At 44.9% G+C, this 22,555-nt stretch overlaps 1 protein-coding gene and 1 long non-coding RNA gene across 2 annotated transcripts in view; one reads left to right on the forward strand and one right to left on the reverse strand.

Moving 5' to 3' along the window:
• Positions 1–17,202, forward strand: part of scml4 (Scm polycomb group protein like 4) — a 117,014-nt gene extending 99,812 nt beyond the window's left edge. The window contains exons 6-7 of the mRNA XM_038801013.1: positions 12,657–12,862; positions 16,388–17,202. Of these exons, the coding sequence (XP_038656941.1) occupies positions 12,657–12,862; positions 16,388–16,513 (332 nt within the window). The 3' untranslated portion in view covers positions 16,514–17,202. The remainder of the gene's footprint in view (positions 1–12,656; positions 12,863–16,387) is intronic.
• Positions 435–10,636, reverse strand: LOC119967118. The gene is made up of 3 exons (XR_005460919.1): positions 9,988–10,636; positions 3,303–3,438; positions 435–876 (listed from the first exon to the last, which is right to left on the reverse strand). It is a non-coding gene; the product is annotated as an uncharacterized LOC119967118 (long non-coding RNA).
• Positions 17,203–22,555: the final 5,353 nt, after the last annotated feature.

A 22,555-nucleotide genomic window follows, 5' to 3' on the forward strand; every position in this document is an offset into this window, starting at 1 on the left:
TCCCTTTTTCCGATCCCAGACCCACTGACACCAGCTCAGAAACTGTGGATGACACACCCTGTAACTAGATACTTGAAAATGGCTTGAGCTTTCCAGATGTATATCTTCCCCCTAATTCCTCCTGTCATTGTTAGTTTTTGAGGGGGTGCCTAACCTCTAAATCCACTTACTCAGTATTCATTTGTTCTTTTGAGACTTTAATTATTTAGTAAGAAGCCTTACACCAGGTTAAAGTCCAACATGTTTGTTTCAAACATGAGCTTTCGGAGCACTGCTCCTTCCTCAGGTGAATGGAGCAGTGCTCCGAAAGCTAGTGTTTGAAACAAAGCTGTTGGACTTTAACCTGGTGTTGTAAGACTTCTTACTGTGCTCACCCCAGACCAACGCCGCCATCTCCACATCATTAACTATTCAGGCAATAGGAGACAATTTAGTGATGTAATTCAGGAAACATTTAGTAATAAATGATACACTTAACAAACTAAGCAGCGACTTTACTGGTTAAGCACAGTTCTGGTTTCCAGATTCAGCCTAGGGTTGTGAGGCGACATTGGATTTCCTCTCTCTCTCTGTTTGGAGTCCTCCAGTCTTCTCGCTTCAGCTGACCAGCAGTCTTCAGTTTCAGATTCAACGCGTGCCTAGTAACTCGCAGCTGGTGCATTTTGAACTCTTTCCAAACCACAACCCATATGCATGTTTAGCGATGTTACTGATTCCTGATTGGCTCATGTGGTGCGTGCTCAGGCTTGGCTTATATCCACTGCATTTTAGAACAGTATGAGTGACTGTGTGAAACCTTTTAAGATCCTGAGGGGTCTCGACAGAGTAGATATGGAGAGGATGTTGCTCTTGTGGGAGAATCTTGAAACCAGGGACCTAAATCGAAACCAATTAAAAGGTATAAGACGTGAGTTGGCTAAGATGGATTGGGCGACTTAACTTAAAGGAATGATGGTGGATAGACAATGGCTAATATTTAAGGAACAAATGTATGATGTGCAACAGTTATACATTCTTTTCTTATGTAAAAACACACAAAAAAGCAGCCTAACCGTGGGTTACAAAACAAACGAAGGATAGTATTAGATCCAAAACAGAGCCATATAAAGTAGCTAGAAAAAGTAGCAAGCCTGAGGATTGGGAGCAGTTCAGAATTCGGCAAAGAGATTGATTAAGGGGAGAGAAATAGAGTATGAGAAAAAACTTGCAAGTAACATAATAGTGGGCTGTTGAAGTTTTTATAAGTATATAAAAAGGACAAAGATTAGTAAAGACAAATGTCCCTTACTGTCCCAAAACGGGAGAATTTATAACATTGAACAAAGAAATGGCGTAACAATTAACCAACTACTTTAGTTTTGTCTTCATGGAGGAAAACACAAATAACTTCTCAGAAATACTAGGGAACCAAGGGTCTAGTGAGGAGGAGGAATTGAAGGGAATTAGCGTCACTAAAAAAAATACTGCTAGAGAATATGTGCTACTGAAAGCCGATAAAACCCCAGGACCCGATAATCTACATTCCAGGATAATCTACATTCCAGGATAATCTACATTCCAGGATAATCTACATTCCAGGGTACTAAAGGAGGCGGTCATGAATATAATGGATGCGTTGGTTGTCATCTTACAAAATTCTATAGATTCTTGATTCTAGGTTCAGCAAATTGGAGGATAGCAAATGTAACGCCACTATTTAAAAAAAGGAGGGGAGCATAATAGGGAATTACAGACCAGTTAGCTGAACATGAAGCATAGAAAATAGGAGCAAGAGTAGGCCCCTTCGAGCCTGCCACACTATTCATTAGGATCATGGCTGATCAGTCATCTCAATAACCTGCCCCCACCTTTCCCATATACCCTTTGATCCCTTTAGCCCCAAGTGCTATATCCAGTTCCTTCCTGAAAACATATGTTTTAGCCTCAACTGCTTTCTGTGGTAGTGAATTCCACAAGCTCCCCACTCTACGGCTGAAGAAATGTCTCCATCTTACTCCTAAATGGTTTACCCTGTATTCTCAGACTGTGACCATTGGATCCATGTTATCTGCATCTGCCGTGTCTAGTCCTGTTAGAATTTTATAGGTTTGGATTGGATTTGTTTATTCTCACCGAGGTACAGTGAAAAGTATTGTTCTGTGTACAGTTCAGGCAGATCATTCCATACATGAAAACGAAATACATAATAGGGCAAACATAAAATACACAATGTAAATACATACACACAGACATTGGGTGAAGCATACAGGAGTGTAGTACTACCCAGTAGAGAAGATCTATGGAAAGATCAGTTCAGTCCATAAGAGGGTCGTTTAGGAGTCTGGTAACAGCGGGGAAGAAGCTGTTTTGGAATTTATTTTGTTTCTGTGATATACCCCTCACTTTTCTAAACTCCAGTGAATACAATCCTGGCTGATTTACTCTCTCCTCATACGCCTGCCGTGCCACCCCAGGAATCAGTCTGGTTAAACTTTGCTGCACTCCCTCTATGTCAAGAACATCCTTCCTCAGATAAGGAGACCAAAACTGCACACAAAACTCCAGGTGTTGTCACACCAAGGCCCTGTATAGTTGCAGCAAGCATCTCTGCTCCCGTACTCGAATCTGCTCGCTACGAAGGCAAGCATACCATGTGAGTAGCAGATAAAATGCTAGAGTGTATTATAAAGAATATGATAACAGGACACTTAGATAATATCAACTAGATTAGACAACGTCAGCATGGATCTATGAAAGACAAATCATGTTTGACAAACCTACTGAAGTTTTCTGAGATGGAACTCGGAGAATAGATAAGGATGAACCAGTGGATCTGGTGTATTTGGATTTTCAGAAAGCTTTGATAAACTCCCACTAAGAGGTTAGTGTGAAAAATTAAAACATATAGTATTGGGGTTAATGTATTCATTATAGATTGAGAATTGGTTAGCAGACAGGAAAAAAAAGTATGAATAAATGGGTCTTTTTCGAAGTGGCAGACAATGACTAGTGTGATCCTGCAGGGATTAGTGCTTGGGCCCCAGTTATTCACAATATACATCAACGATTTGGGTGAGGGAACCAAATGTGATATTTTCAAATTTGCTGACAAGTTGGGAATGTGAGTGCTGAGGTGGATGGTAAAGGGCTTCAAGGTGATTAGGACAAGTTGTGTGATTGGATTGGATTGGTTTATTGTCTCATGTACCGAGGTACAGCGAAAAGTACTGTTATGCGTGCAGCTCAGACAGATCATTCCATACATGAAAAGAAAATACATAATAGGGCAAACATAAAATACACAGGCATCGGGTGAAACATACAGGAGTGTGGTACGACTCAGTAGAGAAAATGTGTGAAGAGATCAGATCAGTCCATAAGTCCATCAGTCCATAAGAGGGTAGTTCTGCCGGGTCGGGTCATCAGGTCCATTTCACGGGCCTCCTAGAATCTTCAAACCTGCAAGAGAACATAAAAGCGAAAGTTAGTGATAGTGTTAAGTGTTAGAATTAAGTTTTAAGAGAATAGTACGGTTATAGGAGATGTATGAAGAGGATCTGTGTGAGAGAGCTCGCAGAGAATCGCCACGCTCTGGCGCCACCTTGTGAGCGACTGGACGAATACAAGGCAGAAGCAGTATAACATGGATAAATGTCAAGGTATCCCCTTCGGATGGAGAACCAGAATTGCAGAGTATGATTTAAGTGATGATGGATTGGGAAATGTTGACGTACAAAGGGTGTCCCAGTACACCAGTCACTGAAAACAGTTAGGAAGGCAAATTGCATTGCAAGGGGACTTGAGTACGGGAGCAAGGATGCCTTACTGTACAGGGCCTCAGTGAGACCACACCTGGAATAGTGTGTACAGTTTTTGTCTCCTTATCTAAGAACGGATATGCTTGCCATAGAGGGATTGCAGTTCACCGGGATGATTCCTGGGATGGCAGGATTGTCGTAACAGGAGAGATTGGGTTGACTGTGCCTGTATTCCCTGGAATCTAGAAGAATGGGATAGGATCTAATTCAAAGGTATTTCTGACGAGGCTGTCAGACTAGATGCAGAGATGAGGAGAAACCTCTTCACTCAGAAGGTGGTGAGCCTGTGAAATTCTCCCTCAGAAGGCTGTTGAGGCCAAGTCACTGAATATAGTCAAGAAGGAAATAAGTTGGATTTCTACACTCTTTAAAGGTGTCAAGGGGTATGGGGATAGCCCAGGATTGTGTGTTGAGATAGAAGATCACATTGAATGACAGAGCAGGCTTGAAGGGTTGAAAAGCCTACTCCTGCTCCTATGTTTCCAGAACTAGGGGTTACTGTTTAAAAATAAGGGGTTGCTTATTTCAGACATAGATTAGGATTTTTTTTCTCTCTCAGAGCGTACTGAGTATTTGGAACTCTTGTCCTCAAAAGGTGGTGGAAGCAGAGTCTTTGAATATTTTTAAGCAGAGCTGAATAGCCTTGATCTTATTGAATGAAGGAGCAGGCTCGAGGGGCCAAATGGCTACTCCTACTCCTAATTCATGTGTTCATAGGTACGTTCCAGCTACACCCACAGTACTGTGAGGAAGAGAGTTCTGATTTTGTACACAGCTAGGGAATGATGGGATAGGTTCCAAGCCAGGATGGTGGTGTGTCGCTTGTATGGGGAAGCTTGAAAAGGAAGGGGGTGAATGTTATTGGGGGTAGGCAAGAAGATGCACTTGAGTTATAATCGGATCAGTTATGATCTTATTATTGAATTACGGAGCAGGCTTGAGGGGGCAAAATGGCCTGCTCCTAATTAATATGTTTTGTATGTTATGTGCGTAGCTACATCCATCATGCTGTTTAGGAGCAGGGCTCCAGTTTTGATCCAGTGACAGTGATGAATTGGTAAAGTTACAAGACCGATGGGTGTGGCTTGGATATGAACTTTCAGGTGGTGGTGTTCCTAGTTTCCCTCAACTTTTAGGTGGGAGAGGTTGCAGGTTTGAAGGTGCCGTCAAAGGAGCCATGGTGGTTTGCTGAGTGCAACTGGTAGATGGTACACATTGCCTGCTACTGTGTGTAGTGGTGGAGGAAGTGAATGTTTACCCTGGTGGATAGGGTGCCAATCACACTGGTTACTTTGTGTGGGATGGTGTTGAGCTTTTTGATTGTTGTTGGAGCTGCACTCATCCAGTGACGTGGAGAGTATACATCACTCTGCTGTGTGCTTTGTAGATGGTGGACAGGCTTTGGCAGTCAGGAGGTGAATTACTTGCCACAGAATTCTTGACCTCTGACCTGTTCATGTAGCCACCGCATTTCTATGGTTTGGTCTAGTGCAGTTTCTGGTCACTGGTAACCCCAGGATGTGGGCAGTGATAGCAAATGCCATTGAATGTCAGGGCGGGTGGGGGCGGGAGTGCTTGATTCTCTCTTATTCAACATGGTCATTGCCTGGCACATGTGTGGTGCGAATGTTACTTGTCACTTATCAGCTACGGGTTGGAGTCATATCTAGAACAAAAGTATGATGGATGTGGTTGTTGTATCATCATCTCAGTCCCGGACATCACTTCAGGAGTTCCTCAGGGTAGTGTCCTAGGCCTAACTATCTTCAGCTACTTCAAAAATTAGCTTCCCTCCACCATAAGATCACAAGTTGGGATGTTTCGCTGATGATTGCACAGTGTTCAGTATCGAATGGCCAGTATCCTATTCACAACTGCTCAGATAATGAAGCAATCTGTGCCCATATGTAGCAAGACGTGGACAATATTACTAACACAGTGGCTACAAGTGCAGGTCAGAGGCCAGGAATTCTGTGGAGAAGAACTCCGCTTCGCACTCCCCGAAGCCTGTCCACCATCTACAAGTCAGGAGAGTGTGATGGAATTCTCTCCCTTTGCCTGGAAGAGTGCAACTCTAACAACACTTAAGAAGTTCACTACAATACAGGACAAAACAGCCTGTTAGACTGGCAGCCCATCCACATCTTCACTATCCACTCCCTCCACCAAGCAACTTACCACGGTTCCTTCGACAGGACTTCCAAACCCACAACCTCTACCACCTGGAGAACAAGGTCAGCAGATGCATGGTAACATTGCTGCCGGCAAGTTCCCCTCCAAGTCAGACATCATCCTGACTTGGAGTAATTTTGACGTTCCTTCGCTGTCATTGGGTCAAAATCATGAACTCTGCACAGCTCCATCCCACCTCTAGCATCACTGTCGGTAATACCTCCACCACATGGGCTGCAGCAACCCAAGAATGTTCACCATCACCTCACAATGGCAGTTAGGGATGAGCAATAAAATGCTGTCCTGGCCAGAAGTCCCATTAATCCCAAGCCTCAATCCTATCCAGGTCCTGCTGCATGTGGACACGGACATCTTTGGTATCAGGGGTCACGAATGGTGCTGAACATCGTCCAATCCTCAACAAACCTCCCCACTTGTGGCCTTGTTATTGGGGAAAAGCCATCAATGAATAGCTGAAGACTGTTGGGCTCAAAGCATCACCCTCGGGAACTCTTGCAGCAAATGTCCTGGTACTTGCGATGACTGAATTCCAACAAGCACAACCATCTTCCTTTGTGCTAGGTTGGACTGCAATCATTGGACAGTTTTTCCTCTGATTCCCACTGACTCCATTTTACCAGGGTTCCTTGATGCCACAGACTGCTTTGATGTCAAGGACCATCATTCTCAGCTCACTTCTTGAGTTCAGCTCTTGTGTCTGTGTCTGAACCAACGCTGTAATGAGGTCAGGAGCTGAGTGACCCTGACGGAAACCAAATTCAGCATCCATGAGTAGGTTATTGTTGAGTAAGCGCTGCTTGATAGTGATATCGATGACCACTTTGCTGATAATCAAGAGTATCATAGAATCATAGAATTTACAGTGCAGAAGGAGGCCATTCGACCCATCAGGTCAGCACTGGCCCTTGGAAAGAGCACCCTACTTAAGCCCACACCTCCACCCTATCCCCGTAACCCATTAATCCACCGTATCTTTTGAACACTAAGTGGCAATTTAGCGTGGCCAATCCACCTAACCTGCACATCTTTGGACTGTGGGAGGAAACTGGAGCACCCGGAGGAAACCCACGCACACACGGGGAGAAAGTGCAGACTCCGCACAGACAGTCACCCGAGGCCAGAATTGAATCCGAGTTCCTGGAGCTGTAGGGGTGCAGCGCTAACCGCTGTGCCACCGTGCTGCCCCACTGATGGGGTAGTAATTATCCGAGTTGGATTTGTCCTGCTTTTTTTGGACAGCACAATTTTTCACACTGTCGGGTAGATGTTGGTGTTAAAGGACTGTGCTGGAATTGCTTTGCCAGAGACACGGCTAGTTCAGGAGTGTAAATCTTTATTACTATTGCCAGAGACCCATATTGTTAGAGTCATAGACATAGGAGCAGAATTAGGCCCTCGGCCCATCGAGTCTGCTCCGCCATTCAATCATGGCTGATATTTTTTCTCATCCCCATTCACCTGCCTTCTCCCCATAACCCCTGATCCCTTATTAATCAAAAACCTATCTATCTAGGTCTTAAAGACAATGATTTGCCTCCACAGCCTTCTCCGGCAAAGAGTTCCACAGATTCACCACCCTCTGGCCCATAGCCTTTGTACTATCCGAAGCCTTCAGCAGTTTCTTGATATCACACGGAGTGATGCTAGGGACCTGAGGAGATGGCCGAGATTGATCATCTACTTGGCACATTTGAAGATGGTTGCAAATACTCAGCCTTGTCTTTTGCATATGTATGCTGGGTCCTGCATCATTGAGGATGGGGATATTTGTGCAGACTTCACTTCCAGTTAGTTGTTCAATTGTCCACCACCATTTCTGACTGGATGTGGCAGAGCTCAGATCCTGTGTTGTAGCTTCACCAGCATTTCTAGATACGCTTGGTACTTCTCTTGAATGCCCTCCTGCATTTCTCATTAAACCAGGGACTTCACTTATCTAGTGAATTGAAGACTATTAAGGAGCCCCAGGACACATTGTTGAGCGTACATTGAGTTTCAGGGTCAATGATAATACTTTGATTTGTAACTGAGGAGGCAGTGAGTTCCAGTCTCGCTCCCGAGGCACAAGTGCAAAAGTAGTCTGACACTTATGCAGTACTAATGGTGTGCTGGCATAGGTTGGAGGCACTGTTTTCCAGAGGAGACATTAAGCAGAGGTTATGTTTGCCTTCTTAGATCTTACTGCACTGTGTCAAAGAAGAAGGAACGTTCTTCCCGCTTTCCGACCAACATCACTAAAACAGATTACCTTGATTATTACCTCATTGCTGTTTGAGGGATCTTACCATGTGCAAATTGGAACCCACCTTTCACTGCATTACAATAGTGTCCACACTACAAAAATACTTGATAGGCTGTAAAGCATTTTGGGACATCCCAAGGTGGGACATCTTTAACATGGTGTGTTCTAGGAATGGTTTGATGGACCAAATATTCTTTTCTTGTTCCATCTGAAGTGGAATTACTTGGTCCAACATTGTCCACAGCCTCAAAAGCTGGGAAACATACAAAACCTATGGCACAGAGCGAGGCCGTTTCACCCATACTCCTGTGCCGGCTGAAAAAAGAGCATCTAGCATAATCCCATTTTTCCAGTTCTTGGTCTACAAGTTGCAGCAGTTCAAGTGCATATCCAAATATGTTTTAAATGCAATAAGAATGTTCTGCCTCTATCAGCCTGTCAAGTAGTGAGTTCCAGACGCCTCCACTCTGGATGAAAAGATTCTCAACTACCCTGTAATCCTCCTATTAATTACTTTAAAATCTATATTTCCAGGTCATTGTCCACTCTGAAAATTATGCCCCTAATAATTTTTTACACAATTATGGATATCCATGTTGCTCTGGAATCAATGGCCAAGAATTTACACTCTCTCCCCAGCAGGCCCTTAGGTGGGGCTGGTAGGCCTGCCTACCCCAGAGTAGGATCGCAACTAGGGATGCGCCCTGGGCTCCTTGGTTGCGATTTTACACTGGGACAGGCAGAGCCTCGGATGGGAAGCCTGCTCTGTCCTAATTCAGGGGCTTAGAATAGAATAGAACAGTACAGCACAGAACAGGCCCTTCGGCCCTCGATGTTGTGCCGAGCACTGATCAACCCATACCTCAGCACCCCACGGTATCTCCACCCCTATACCCGTAACCCAACAACCCCCCCCCCCCCCCGCCTTAACCTTACTTTTTAGGACACTATGGGCAATTTAGCATGGCCAATCCACCTAACCCGCACATCTTTGGACTGTGGGAGGAAACCGGAGCACCCGGAGGAAACCCACGCATACACTGGGGAGGAACGTGCAGACTCCGCACAGACGTGACCCATCCAGGAACCGAACCTGGACCCTGGAGCTTGTGAAGCATTTATGCTAACCACCATGCTACCGTGCTGCCCTTAAGTGGCTTAAGTAGGCCACTTAAGGGCCTTTACCAACCCAACCTCAATTTTAGGCCGGCGGGCGATGATAGTTCTGGGGGGGGAGACTGAAAAAAAAAGTTCGATTTCAGATAGGAAGAGATGGGGCATCTACTTATTAACCTCCTTCTGACTGGCAGAACCCTCCCCCTTAAGGCCCGTTGAAACTCCGGCCTCCCTCCACCCCCCCCCCCCCCCCACACACCCCGCTCGATAGCCTATCGCCCAGAGGACCCCACAGAGGTTGCTATCCTCTCCACCCGGGGACTCCCGTCACGTTTAACTGTCCCATGGCTTCCAGATCTAGTTCCAGACTGCTCCCTGCATTGCCTCTCCCGCCAAGGCGACGCTGTGCCTGGAGGGGACTGGCGAGTTCTCGAAGGGGGGACTTCCTAAATCTGGATGGAAGTCCTGTCTTAAGGTCAGTGTTTTTCAAACTCCCCCTCCCAACCACCCCCCCCCCCCCCCCCCCCCCCCCCCCCCCCGGACCCACTTTTGGCAGCTGCCCAATCTTGGCAACCCATGTTGGCCGATCTTCGCGACAAATCCCGACTGACCTTAGCGACACATGGCTTGATCGCTTACCTTTTAATGTGAATGGGGAGTTTGCTTTGTCCTCATGATCTCACTTCAATCCAGTTCATAAGGATCAGAGGGTAATGTGTATATCAGGTGCAGACTACAGCCAGCTCCTTTGTGTCGTCTTCACCTTTATGAAAATGGAAAATCTAACCTCACACATGTAGATTGTCAAAAAGGGCAAGAGCAACAAAATGCGTGTTTTATTCAGCACTGGATACTCCTGGGAGATGCTACACCAGAATTCTGACAGCTTTGTGGGTATTTACCGTGTTTTACAGGTCAGCTACAGCAGCATAGTCTTTTAATTTGGAGTCAGCTCTAAATTAATAACCGACTCTGCAGTCTGGACCTGAAAAGGAATTTTTCACATACCACTTCTCTTTCAAATTCTGAAACTTCTCTCATTTGCCAGACATAATACACAAGGTGGTTTGCCTCCTTATTTGCATTGTCACAATTGACAAAACAATACCTCAAGGGCTCATCTTTAGTTCAGTTTCTTTTTTCAGGGCCGTTAACCAGAGGCCCTGGAGCTCTAACACTACCACTGTTCTGCCTGCCCTGGAGATCTAACGCTACCACTGTTCTGCTCTGTCCTGCCCTCAACTCTCCTGAGCAGCTCTCTCAAGCAGATTCGGTTGTGAGATCCTATCCAATAGGTAAACTGCCTATTTGAGTCTCTGGCTGTCTCTTACTTTTAAGAAATACCACATTGATCTTCACAGTTCACTTGCTTTGCTTGTCAGCAGCTGTAAATCGAAACAACTCTGCTCCTGCTTTGGCGCCAAAAACCACCCTACCTGCGACAGCGCTTCACGGCAATTCTACATGCAGGGTGTGTGACCTGCTCTCTGCTGCTGCTTCTGGCTAGAAGACTCCACACAGCCTAATCATGTATCTCCATTTAAAAGGTGGAAGTGGCCGCATTTCTTGATGTAATAGCTGGTAGTGTCTATTGGGTGCGTCTCCAGCGATCGGGACCACCGCGGGAACAGCAGGACTGATGGCTCCGTGACCCTCCCGTCACCCGCCCATTACCCACCTGTAGGTCGCTGCCCTGACTTTGGAAAACCTTGCTTTATGCCAATCATTGACCGTTAGAGTGTAATATGGCATTGGGCTGCTGGAGTCAGCAGGGATGTGTTCCCTGCCAATTGTTCAGATAGAGGGGGCTGAGTCCCCCTCCACCCAAAACCTAAGGCCAATGTTTATTCCTGGGATTTCCAGAGTTTGATTTGAAGGGAGTAAATGTCTAAATGATGAAGTAATATCCAATATAAATTCACTGAAGATTGATGAGATTGACGATGCAGGATAGAACCCAATTAAGTTCCCAACCACCACCAACAGCAGTAAAATGGTCCTTCACTAGATGCTCACTGTCCAACCTTGAATGTTTCTGTAAAAGTGAGTCAGAATTCCTGTGGTAGTATGACTAGGGACATTACGGTACCTTAGAACCGAGCTGCTATTAGTGCAGAAGACTCGCTGCCCATTGGCCCAGGCAAGTCATGTGCCTCTCTGCCGATTGGCTGAGGAAGTCATGTGCCTCCCTGCCGATTGGCTGAGAGGTAGGTAGCTCCACCTGTGAGGCGGAGTATAAGAACCCGCACGGTCCGGCAGTCGGCCTTTCTTTCTGTACGTCTACTGCCGGGCACACATCTTGTGCATTAAAGCCTGTCGTTTGGAACTTCTTCTCGTCTCATGTCCAATTAATGGTGCATCAATTCCAAACTGTGATTTCCCTCCCATCACCCAGGCCCCTTCCATCTCAACTCACAGGCTTTTCAATTACTGTGCACAAAACTCTTTGGAGCTCATGGTGAGAGCTTGAATATAAGCAGCTTGGGCTACATATTTGGTTAAACTTTTAAAAAGCAGTGTTTTTAAATTTGCGATCGTGTTTGGTTCTGATTGAAGCGGGGAGAAACGCTTCTTGAGGTTTTCATTGGTACTGTCGAGAATAAGGCCTCAGTGTTCTATCCAGTTTGGTGTCGGTTGCCAGGTAGTGGGAGTGTGAGGCGGAGGGGGGGGTGGGGAGAGGGAGTGAGATAGTGAGAAGGTTGTGGGGAATGTAGGTGGGGGGGTGGAAGGATAGGTTCGCTAGTTGTTGTGATGTAAGATTGCAGAGGAAATCAGAATCTATATGACAGACAGTAGACGGAGTTGTGTTTCCATCTTCATATCTTAGAATGTCTGCTTGTGAAGAGATTTTTGGTTACCAATTAAGTTGAAGGTGGGACCTGGGGGGAGGCGGAAATGACTCAGACAAAAGACTGTGTGGGGGTGTCTGCAATACAGGAAAATAATTTAAAGGACTGAGTTGCTCCTAAGCACAGATGTAGAAGAATTGAATAGGATATATGTGCCAATTTGAACTATATTCATTACATGTATGTCTAGTTTATTGGGCATTAAATTTTCTGCCATAACACTGTAATATTCTGCTGTGGGCAAACAATACCTACTTACATAACAAACTAACCATGTTTAAAACCGGCAAGCCTTCATGCGGAAGATCATGGTTTGAATAGCAAATAACGTAAATATTCAAGATTATAAAATGGGCCCAGATTTCCTGTTCATTGCACATGTTGGAGATATTGTGCTTTTGATTATCTTGTTTATTTTTGATAAGATATAATTATTTGTTTAATGGATAATGTTGAAAGAATTTTGCTGTCTCATTAAATGTATTTCCTGCGTCATTTTAGCATCAAGTCCTGCCTCAGGCCCTGAACGACATGTGCTTTCTCAGGACTTCCTTCGGTCACCGAGCAGGCATCCATCTACCTGGACTGTGGAAGATGTGATGCGGTTTGTCAGAGAATCTGACCCTCAGGCCCTGGGTCCACATGCTGAGCTTTTCAAGAAGCACGTAAGTGTTAAGACTATGAGGAAAAGACAAATACGGATATGGGAGCACAGTGAGTTATCATTACTGAATTAGTAATCCTCCCACTCTGCTTCTTTCTGCACAGATGCTCCCTGACCTGCTGAGCGTTTCCAGCATTTTCCGTTTTCATTTCAGATTTCCATCATCTGCAGTATTTTGCTTTTGCTGTAATCCAGAGGCCTGGGACTTATGATCCAGAGACTTGAGTTCAAATCCACCATGACAGCAGAGGAATTTAATCCAATTATTAAATAAATCTGGAATGATAAACCAGTCTCCGTAATGGTGACTGTGAATCGACTGAATTGTCATGTAAAACCCAACTGGTTCACTAATTCCCTTCGGGAAAGGAAACCTACCGCCCTTACCAGGCCTGGTCTGAATGTGACTCCAGACCCACAACAATGGGGCTGACTTTTGGCTGCTCTCTGAAATGGCCTACCGTGAGGAATGTAAGAAATTGGTGTATCTATTGTATTCTATAACTGTTGCAGTAAGGGTTTTTAAAAGCCTGAGTAAAGGTATATATTTCTTGCAGCAATATTATTAAATAACCTAGGTTAAGGTATCCAGACTCTGTGTCTGCTAAAGCTGCAATTAAGAGGTCATAAGATGTGAGGTCATTATTAATATTAACCATTTACTTGTTTTCATAGAGATGCCTAAATCGAACATTGTTATGATTGTTAGAGATTAGGGTAGCATGGTGGCACAGTGGTGAGCATTGCTGCATACGGCGCTGAGGACCCAGGTTCGAATCCCGGCCCTGGGTCACTGTCTGTGTGGAGTTTGCACGTTTCCCCCGTGTCTGCGTAGGTTTCACCCCCACAACCCAAAGATGTGCAAGTTAGGTGGATTGGCCACGCTAAATTGCCCCTTAATTGGAAAAAATAATTGGGTACTCTAAATTTATAAGAAAAAAGAAATGATTGTTAGAGATTCATAGAACATAGAATTTACAGTGCAGCAGGAGGCCATTCGGCCCATCAAGTCTGCACCGGCTCTTGGAAAGAGCACCCTACCCGAGGTCAACACCTCCACCCTATTCCCACAACCCAGTAACCCCACCCAACACTCAGGCCAATTTGGACACTAAGGACAATTTATCATGGCCAATCCACCTAACCTGCACATCTTTGGACTGTGGGAGGAAACCGGAGCATCCGGAGGAAACCCACGCACACACGGGGAGGATGTGCAGACTCCGCACAGACAGTGACCCAAGCCGGAATCGAACCAGGGACCCTGGAGCTGTGAAGCAATTATGCTATCCACAATGCTACCGTGCTGCCCGTGATTCCCTGGAGAATGGATAATTTATGAAGGATTGTATGTAGACCTAGCTAAGCAGATGATGGAGCAACATAGTGGATACAGATTATGTAATTAATTAGAGGAGCCAGGTCTGCCTGTAGTTTTTTGCAGTCTACGAGAATTTTTAAAGTTGAACAGCAGCTTTGCCAATGCAATCAGGTTGAGCATGAGCAGAAGAGTCTGACAAGATAGAAGGATTTTAATTTGTCACTGAAAGGATTTCTCTCTCCAGAGGTCTGCAGAGATAAGCAAGTAAACCATACTGTTATTTACAATGGCATTTGAACTGTACTGAGGTTGTGAAATTGAAGTTAGTAACAGGTATAGATAGTAAGTTTTTACTTGTGTTTAAGGATGGTTTAACTGATAATTGTAAAGCTACTGTGCTGGATTCTCCATTTCAGCGACTAAGTGTTGATGCCAGCAGCGCATTTGTGGGGCGGGATTCTCCGGTCACCAACGGCTAAATCGCGTTCGTTGATCGGCCAGAAAATCGACGCTTATGACCAAATCGGGGGCGGCGCCGCTTTCGCGATGCTCCACTCCCTCCAAAGCGGCGCACTTGGAGATATATCGACGGTCTCAGGACATTGCCCGACTGACTCCCGATGCTCCGCCCCCGACCGGCCGAGTTCCCGATGGCATGGGTCTCATCCGTCAGGAACTGGGCGTGGCGGCTGCGGACTCAGCCCAGCACTGTGTCAGTCGGGGGAGGGCCGATCCGCCGGCAGGGGGGACTTTGCCAGTGGCTGGAGGCACTGTGGGGAGGTGGTCAATCCCGATTTTCCCAACATCCAATTCTACATCTCATCAGGAAACGTGTTTCGGGAGTTGCAGGATAGAGAATCCAACCCATCTTTGATGTTAATGTGGTTCAGTTAGTGTTTAAATTAAAGTTTGTTTTAAATTAAACATACCTATTGGTCAGAGTCATCACTCTGGGGGTGAAGTGTCCTTCCCTCCCAGTTTTACAAACTTAAAACAAATGGCGAGATTCTCCGCAAATGCGGAGAGTCGTAAAGGCTGCCGTGAAACTGGCTGTGTTTCATGGCAGCCTTCACGCCCGTTCCTGGGACACGATTCTCCCCCCCCCCCCCCCACCAGGGCTAGGAGCGGGACCCCGGGAATCACGGCGTCGCGGCCTTAACGACCGTCGTTAAGGCCGTGCGCCAAGATTACAAGCGGCCGGCTCCAACCCGCGCATGCGCGGGTGACGTCATCACGCCATTGACGGAGCCCGCGCACGCGCTGCTCCACATTTATCCACCGCCGCCCGACAAGATGTGGCGGCTTGATCTTGTCGGGCGGCGGAGGGGAAATAGTGCATCCCTTTTGGACGCAGGCCCGACAATCAGTGGGCACCGATCGCAGGCCTGTCCTCTCCCGAGCACAACGGTGGTGCTCCCGCCCCAAACGGGCATTCAGCGCCCGTTTTTACGACGACAGCAAGCAGGTGTGTTTGCTGCCGTGAAAAACAGGCGTAAAGGCCCGGCCGCTCTGCCCATCGGCCGCGGAGAATCGCCGCTCGCCATAAAAAACGGTGAGCGGTGATTCATGACGTGGGTCGGGCGTGGGGGGGGGGGGAATAGTGGGCAGGCGCAAAAAATGTCGGGTGGCCCTCCCGCTATTCTCCCAACCAGCTTGGGCATTGGAGAATCGCATCCAAAGTGTTTGGGTTTCTTGTCTGGTTTCCTAATAAATATTGGGGTCTTGTCTGGGATCTTAACACTACCAAGCTGCTTGGTTTTATTCAAGAATGTGGCTCACTGCCATCTTCTCAAGGGCAATTAAGGATAGGTAATAAATGCTGTCCTGGCGAGTGATGCATATTTACCATGAATGAATAAGAAGTGTTTGCTTTTGCTTCTATAACTATAAACAAGCCTAGATTGTCTTTCTGAACAGGCATAAGACAGAACCAGCTAATTTAATTATCTAGACATCTTTACAGTAGTGGGTTTAACATCGAGTTTGTTAATCTAACATCACTGTTTAGCTTTTCACCAGATAGGCACAGATCAATGAGAATTCACTATTTATCAAAGTCAAAACCTGAAATGTTACCTGTGATTAATCCTCATACCTGCCTTGTACTCCAATAATCTTTTCTTTCCTCAGCAGTTTTAGTAACAATTGGTAAAAGGCACCTTTTCATTAATTGACGTGCTTCTCTTCCACTCCCCATTTTTTCAGGAGATTGATGGCAATGCTTTGATCTTGCTGAAGAGTGACATGATAATGAAGTACATGGGACTGAAGCTGGGCCCAGCCCTGAAGCTCTGCTACCACATTGATAAACTGAAACATAGCAAATACTAAGCCGAGGGGTAAACGGGAACAGGACAAATGGATGACAAGTCACTTTTTTGTTGTTTTGTTTTCATTTTCTTTCCGTGAAGGTGCACCAGCACTCCGAAACACTTCTCCCTACTACAGTTGTTCAGCAATCTTCTGATACATATAACGAAGAGGAGCTGGAAGTAACTTGACACCTTGCAGCAATACCACATACAAGGGCTGGTTTGTGGGCAACTTCATTTGTTGTTTCCATCTGTGCACAAAATATCCTAACACATGTCAACAATGCATGTATTGTCATTTTCACACCCAGGATTCGAGTGGAAATACCTGAGGTATGATCTGTGTAGTCCTTTTGTCTGACCCGGTTTCCTCATCGTGGACTGAATTATCTGGAGTTAGCATTTGAATAAATGGGTGTGTAGCATTATTGTAAAAATTACAGACTGAGTGAAACAAATACCTTTATGTAATGTGTACAGTACAAACAATCTAATTTTAAGTTTTATGGTGAATGGCTTTGCCTTTATCAAGTTATATTGAACTGTGTAAATAAGTGTATAATTCTCCTCTGCTACTGAAAGGTTAACATTTTACTTAACAGATGCCATCGAACTCTGTATGTGATTAAGCTTTGGAAACTTGCAAAAAGCATATCTATGACATTTTGACATCTGTTGTGCATATAATACATGATGTGTGGATAGAGATATATGTTTGTTGAACTGAAGGACTCGAGTTGCTTTGGGTCGAATGCTGGAAAGCTGGGAACATGCTGGAGCAAAGAGCTTCATAAACCACCATACTCACATTTGTACACATAACAGGTTTGGATTGAAAATGATGTAGGTAGCCTTTTGTGGATTTTTTTTTAAATTGGGCAATCCTCCCGCTTTATCTTAACATTCAAGAGAACAAGCCAAGGGAATTCCTGATACCAGTCAGGCTGAATTAAAAAATAAACAGTGACAGGCAAAAAGAGAACTCAAAACTGAACCAGAATACGAGAAAACATTTGTCACCAGTTGCTGTATAGGTTCAAAAAAGCCAGGGGACTGAGTTTAACCACGCACTGTATACTGGGATAAAAACCAAAACTGCGGAAAAAAACCTCAGCAACTTTGGCAGCTTCTGTGGAGAGAAACAGAATTAACATTTCAAGTCCATTGGCTTCTTCAAAAATGACTCAAGCTATTTACTCTGGTTCTCTCCCCAGTGGTGCTGCCAGGCCTGCTGAGGTTTTCCAGCATTTTCTGTTTTTATTTCAGATTTCCAGCCTCCGCAGTATTTTCTTTGTATTCACTGTACACTGGGGTGTGGGTTCGATTGGTCAGTTTACACTGGGGAATCTTAGCAATCGGATATATATTAGAACTGGGTGTAATTCCTCATCAGGTTGTATATTGGGGGTCTGGTGTCACACAGCCAGTGGCCCTTCTACAGCTGCTAAATATGATCATCATTGACAACAGAAGCTGACCTAATGCTTTGTGACTTTATAATGTTACATTTCAGTGGGTGTAACACATTATAATAAACCTGCCTGACTTTCTTTCATTGCAGCCAATAAGGGCCGGTATAAAGTGGACCGGGCCGATCAGTTACTGCCTATTTTACATCCTCATCCTAAATTGAAAGTTGCGAACTGTTACCAAAGGTATGAGCACAAGTTTCCCAGTGGCTGCCAGAGTTTTTGAATGACTGTCGTGGAAACAGATCCTGACTGCTCAAAAGAAAACCTGCTAACAAAAAAATAATCAGTCCTACAGCCTCTGAACGGTGACTCACCTTGAGCGCGATTCTCCGTTCCCCGACGCTGATTTCGTAATCGGCGATCAGGCGGAGAATCCTTTTTTACGAGCTAATCGGGGGAAGCGGTGCCTATTTTTGGATGCTCCGCCCACTCCAAAATGGCATTATCGAGGAGTACGCCGCATAATGTTGGGACAGCCTCAGGACGTTATCTGAAGGCCCTGTCCCGATGCTCTGACCCCGATGGGCCGTGTTCGCGACGACGCAGTTCACTTGTGCTCTCAGTTTTCGTGAACCTGACATGGCGGCTGGGGACTGTGTCCAGCACCGCCATAGTCAGGAGCGAGCCGTGCTGCTGGCCGGGTGGGCCTTCAGTGAGGGCTGGGGGGGGGGGGGGGGACTGATGAGGGGTGGTCCGGGGTGGCAAAGGGGGGCACTATCTGGCAGGCCGGGTCCGCATGTAGCCCTCACCATGTTGTAGGGCATGCCCGCTGCAGTTCGTCACCGTGCGCATGCGCGGCCACAAAACCGGCAATTCTCCGCCCGTTATTTTGTAAAGGCCGTGTGTTTATGTAGCGCGGCTACTAGTCCCTCGCCAGTTAGAGGGTTGGTGCCCGATTTTTTTCATCGCTGAACTAGACACTTCCTCTCAGCAGGTCTGACAATGTCTGTGGAGAGAGAAGGGGGAAGCTGACATTTCCGGTGTGGTGACTCTGTCTGTAAGGTGCAAGTTCCAGATTGGAGCCCGACACTGGAACAGGGCCAAATGTACAACCTCACATTTATTCACATTATACAGCATCTGCCATGCATATACCCACTCACTCAGCCTGTCCAAATCACGTTGAAACATCTCCTCACAGCTCACCCTCCCACCCAACTTATTTATACCATTTGAAAATTTGGAGATATTTTAGTTCCCTCATCCAAATCATTAATATATAATGTGAACAGTTGTCCTATCACAGATACCTGTGGCACCCCACTGTCACTGCCTGCCAATGGGAAAGAGACCCATTTATTCCAACTCTGCTTATCTATCAGAATGATGTTCTATTCCCTTCTTCTTCTAAATATGCCCATCTAGCCTCAACTTAAATGCAACAATTCATCATTTGATTATTTGGTGACTATTGTATATAAAATTATATATGGTCTAAGTTGTGGTCAGGGTTGTAGCATCAGTTACTAAACATTCAGTAGAATGGCAAAAAGAACCAAAGGAGGTATGATGTAAAACAAAATAAAGTACCACACCAAGTGGATAGGATCTGGGATGCACTACCTAGAATGTGGTCGTGGCAGATTCAATCATGGCTTTCAAAAGAAAATTCAATATTTATCTGAAGAGAAAAAAATTTCAAGGCCTTGGGGAAAAGTCTAGAGAGTGGCATCTCTTGCAGACTCCAGCACAGACCTAATGTGCTGAATGACCTCCTGTGCTGTAACTATTCTATGTTTCTGCAAGAATGAGTGGGAAGCAATAGGGCAACCCAAAAAAGCCACAGTGAGTGAACATTACACATTTTTATGAAGATTCCTTGTGGGTTCAGAAGAGCCAGAAGCGTTTCACTGGATCACTCAAATAATCCTGGGATTGCCTTCCTCTCCCTCCCACCACAGGCAACGTTTGATCTTGCCATTGTCCCCTCCCAACCACAATGTTTCAGTTCCCCCCCCCCCCCCCCCCCCCCGACTTGGTTGTCCCGTCCAACTGCCAGGTTGAACCATTCCTGCCAGCTTTAAGCTAAAAACAGTGCAGATTTTGTAAATTTAACAATATTTCTCTTGTTTTAAAAGAATAATCCCTTGAGTTTTGGTCTTAATAGGATTTCTATTGTCAGCGCAATGCAGCTGTGACATTACTGACTAGGTCTGGTAAGTAATTGAGGTTACAAATTGAATAGCAGCTTTAATGAAAGATCAGTGACCTGTGTTAACTTGTACTGTGCGTAATCTACGTCACTCGAGCAAAGCAGAAATACCTGCGAGACTCTCAATGAAATATTGAGAAGTAATATAACACATTTTTATTTTCTGTGGTTACAATTCACCATGAGTGGCTTACACTCGTACTAGGTCAATGTTGTAATAATGATCAGGGATGGTTTCACGAGTTTTTCAATTGCACACTTATTCCAGTTAACTGCAGTTCTTGTATATCTGTTTATTCCAATAACTGGCACATGCATTCTCCAGTCCAAGCGGGATCTGTGGTAGTAGGCAAAAGTAGCACTGGTGGTGGAAGTTAATGTCTCAAGTCTAGTATCTCTTGTGAATTAGTAACACTCACCATACAGATGGGACATTGTGAACAAGCAGAAAGTTAATTCAAGAGCAGCAATTATATAATCAGCATGTCTCTCCTAATCATCTGTATTATAAATACAATCCAACAGATGTACGCATTCAATATGTGGGCTGCCAAAGATTTAATTGCCATATGTACATTATATGAGGCATTGTAAGATTCAATTTTGGACTACGTTTTCTTAAAACTTGAAGGGAAAGTCTTGGGGGAATATTTTATGTCCAAAATGTCTCCCTATTAACTATGAATAAGTTTATATTACGTTTTTAGTATTTAAATCTTTAACTCTAACAGAGATTTGCCTTTATTTGGTCTCCTGTCTTCCTGCAGTTTATAGAAGTGCAATCTTAGGAAGTGGTCACCATTGAGAAAGCTGCATTTATTGTCCACCCTTCACTGTGCTGAGAAAGTGATGTTGGTCCAGTGATAGACTGTAATTAACGGGATCCAGTGTCTTGGTCCTGGTGTGGTTCAGTCACATTAAAGTGAGTAGCACCCACATAACAGCCGGACAGACCATCCATCGATTAGCAATAGAAAAACATCCCAAGTCTTCTATTCCCCATTACCACTGAATACTCATTCTGTGTCTTATATGAAAGCAAATCCATTTTGGATCAAATTTACAGGTCACTGCTGAGAATTTCTTCTTGCGTTTGTTTTCCTGATCTGTTGTGGCAATGTTGGTGGAAGCTTCCTTTATGTGGGTTGGGGAGGTGTTCAGGGTTTCTGCCAGAGTTACAGTGGGACATTCCCTCATTTATCTTATTGCAAGTGTTCTAGTTAATAGTGGTGCTAATTAAATGCAATACTGAGAGAGGGAGACCAGATAAACAAAATATTTTAAATATACAATGGAGAGGCTAAAACTTCTTTCAACACATTTTAACTTTTGCTGATAGTGTACATAAACAATATTGGATTGGCTGCCCGTTCACCTCATTCAAGTGTTATTAATAGGATGGGAGGGGCGGCATGTGGCGCAGTGGTTAGCACTGGGACTGCGGCGCTGAGGACCCAGGTTCGAATCCCGGCTCCGGTTCACTGTCCGTGTGGAGTTGGCACATTCTCCCCGTGTCTGCGTGGGTTTCATCCCCACAACCCAAAGATGTGCAGGTTAGGTGGATTGGCCACGCTAAATTGCCCCTTAATTGGGAACTCTAAATTTTTTTTAAAAGTGTTGTTAATTGGGTAGTTGTATTAACAGTCGGCCGCTCCAATGATACCCAGTTTTCATTACCACCTAAAGTTAAAATTGCACCTCCATGTTGTGCAGGTGGGATTAGGGCATTTCATTACTCTAGTTTTACTTGTTTAATTGTTGCACATCATTTGTTTAAGTCCATAGATATGCCAGCATCAATGTCAAGGGTCCGCTTTCCACACTTTGTACATTCCTGTTTGGCATGTCCTTATAGTTGCACCCGTTCTTTATCTGTAATGTATGCAGACAAACAGTTGCTAGAGCAGGGTATCTGTCTAAGTGCAAAAATGCAGGGCTACAGTACTTAATTAACCAATATGGAGGTCTTGCTTTCCTGGTACAGGCTGGGGTAAATGAAGGATGAGTCTTGTATGTTATGATCCTGTGATATATTTGTCCTTATCTTCTGTTAAATGAACGATCTGTGATATATGTGTACATTTACTCTGTGAAGTCTGTATAGTACCCTGTGATATACGCTATGTTATCCTGTAATGTGTATATTGCCTGGTGATGTGTACATTACCTGTGATGTATATGTACATTGTTTTGTGGCACATCCATGTATCATTCTGTGGTGTGTGCATTATCTTGCGACATTTGTACTCATTATTCCATCCTGTCATACACCCCTTATTCCATCTAGCATCGTTTCCTTTAAATTAATGTTACTTTTTTGTCTGTTCATTTTCCTGTCCCTATCCCAACAGTTTATGGCACTAAATTTCATTTACAAACAATTTTATATTCCAGTCATTTGCTAAATGCAGTCAACCTCACTTGGCATTGCACTAAA

This window comes from Scyliorhinus canicula, chromosome 6, assembly GCF_902713615.1.
Source record: "Scyliorhinus canicula chromosome 6, sScyCan1.1, whole genome shotgun sequence".
NCBI lineage: Eukaryota > Metazoa > Chordata > Chondrichthyes > Carcharhiniformes > Scyliorhinidae > Scyliorhinus > Scyliorhinus canicula.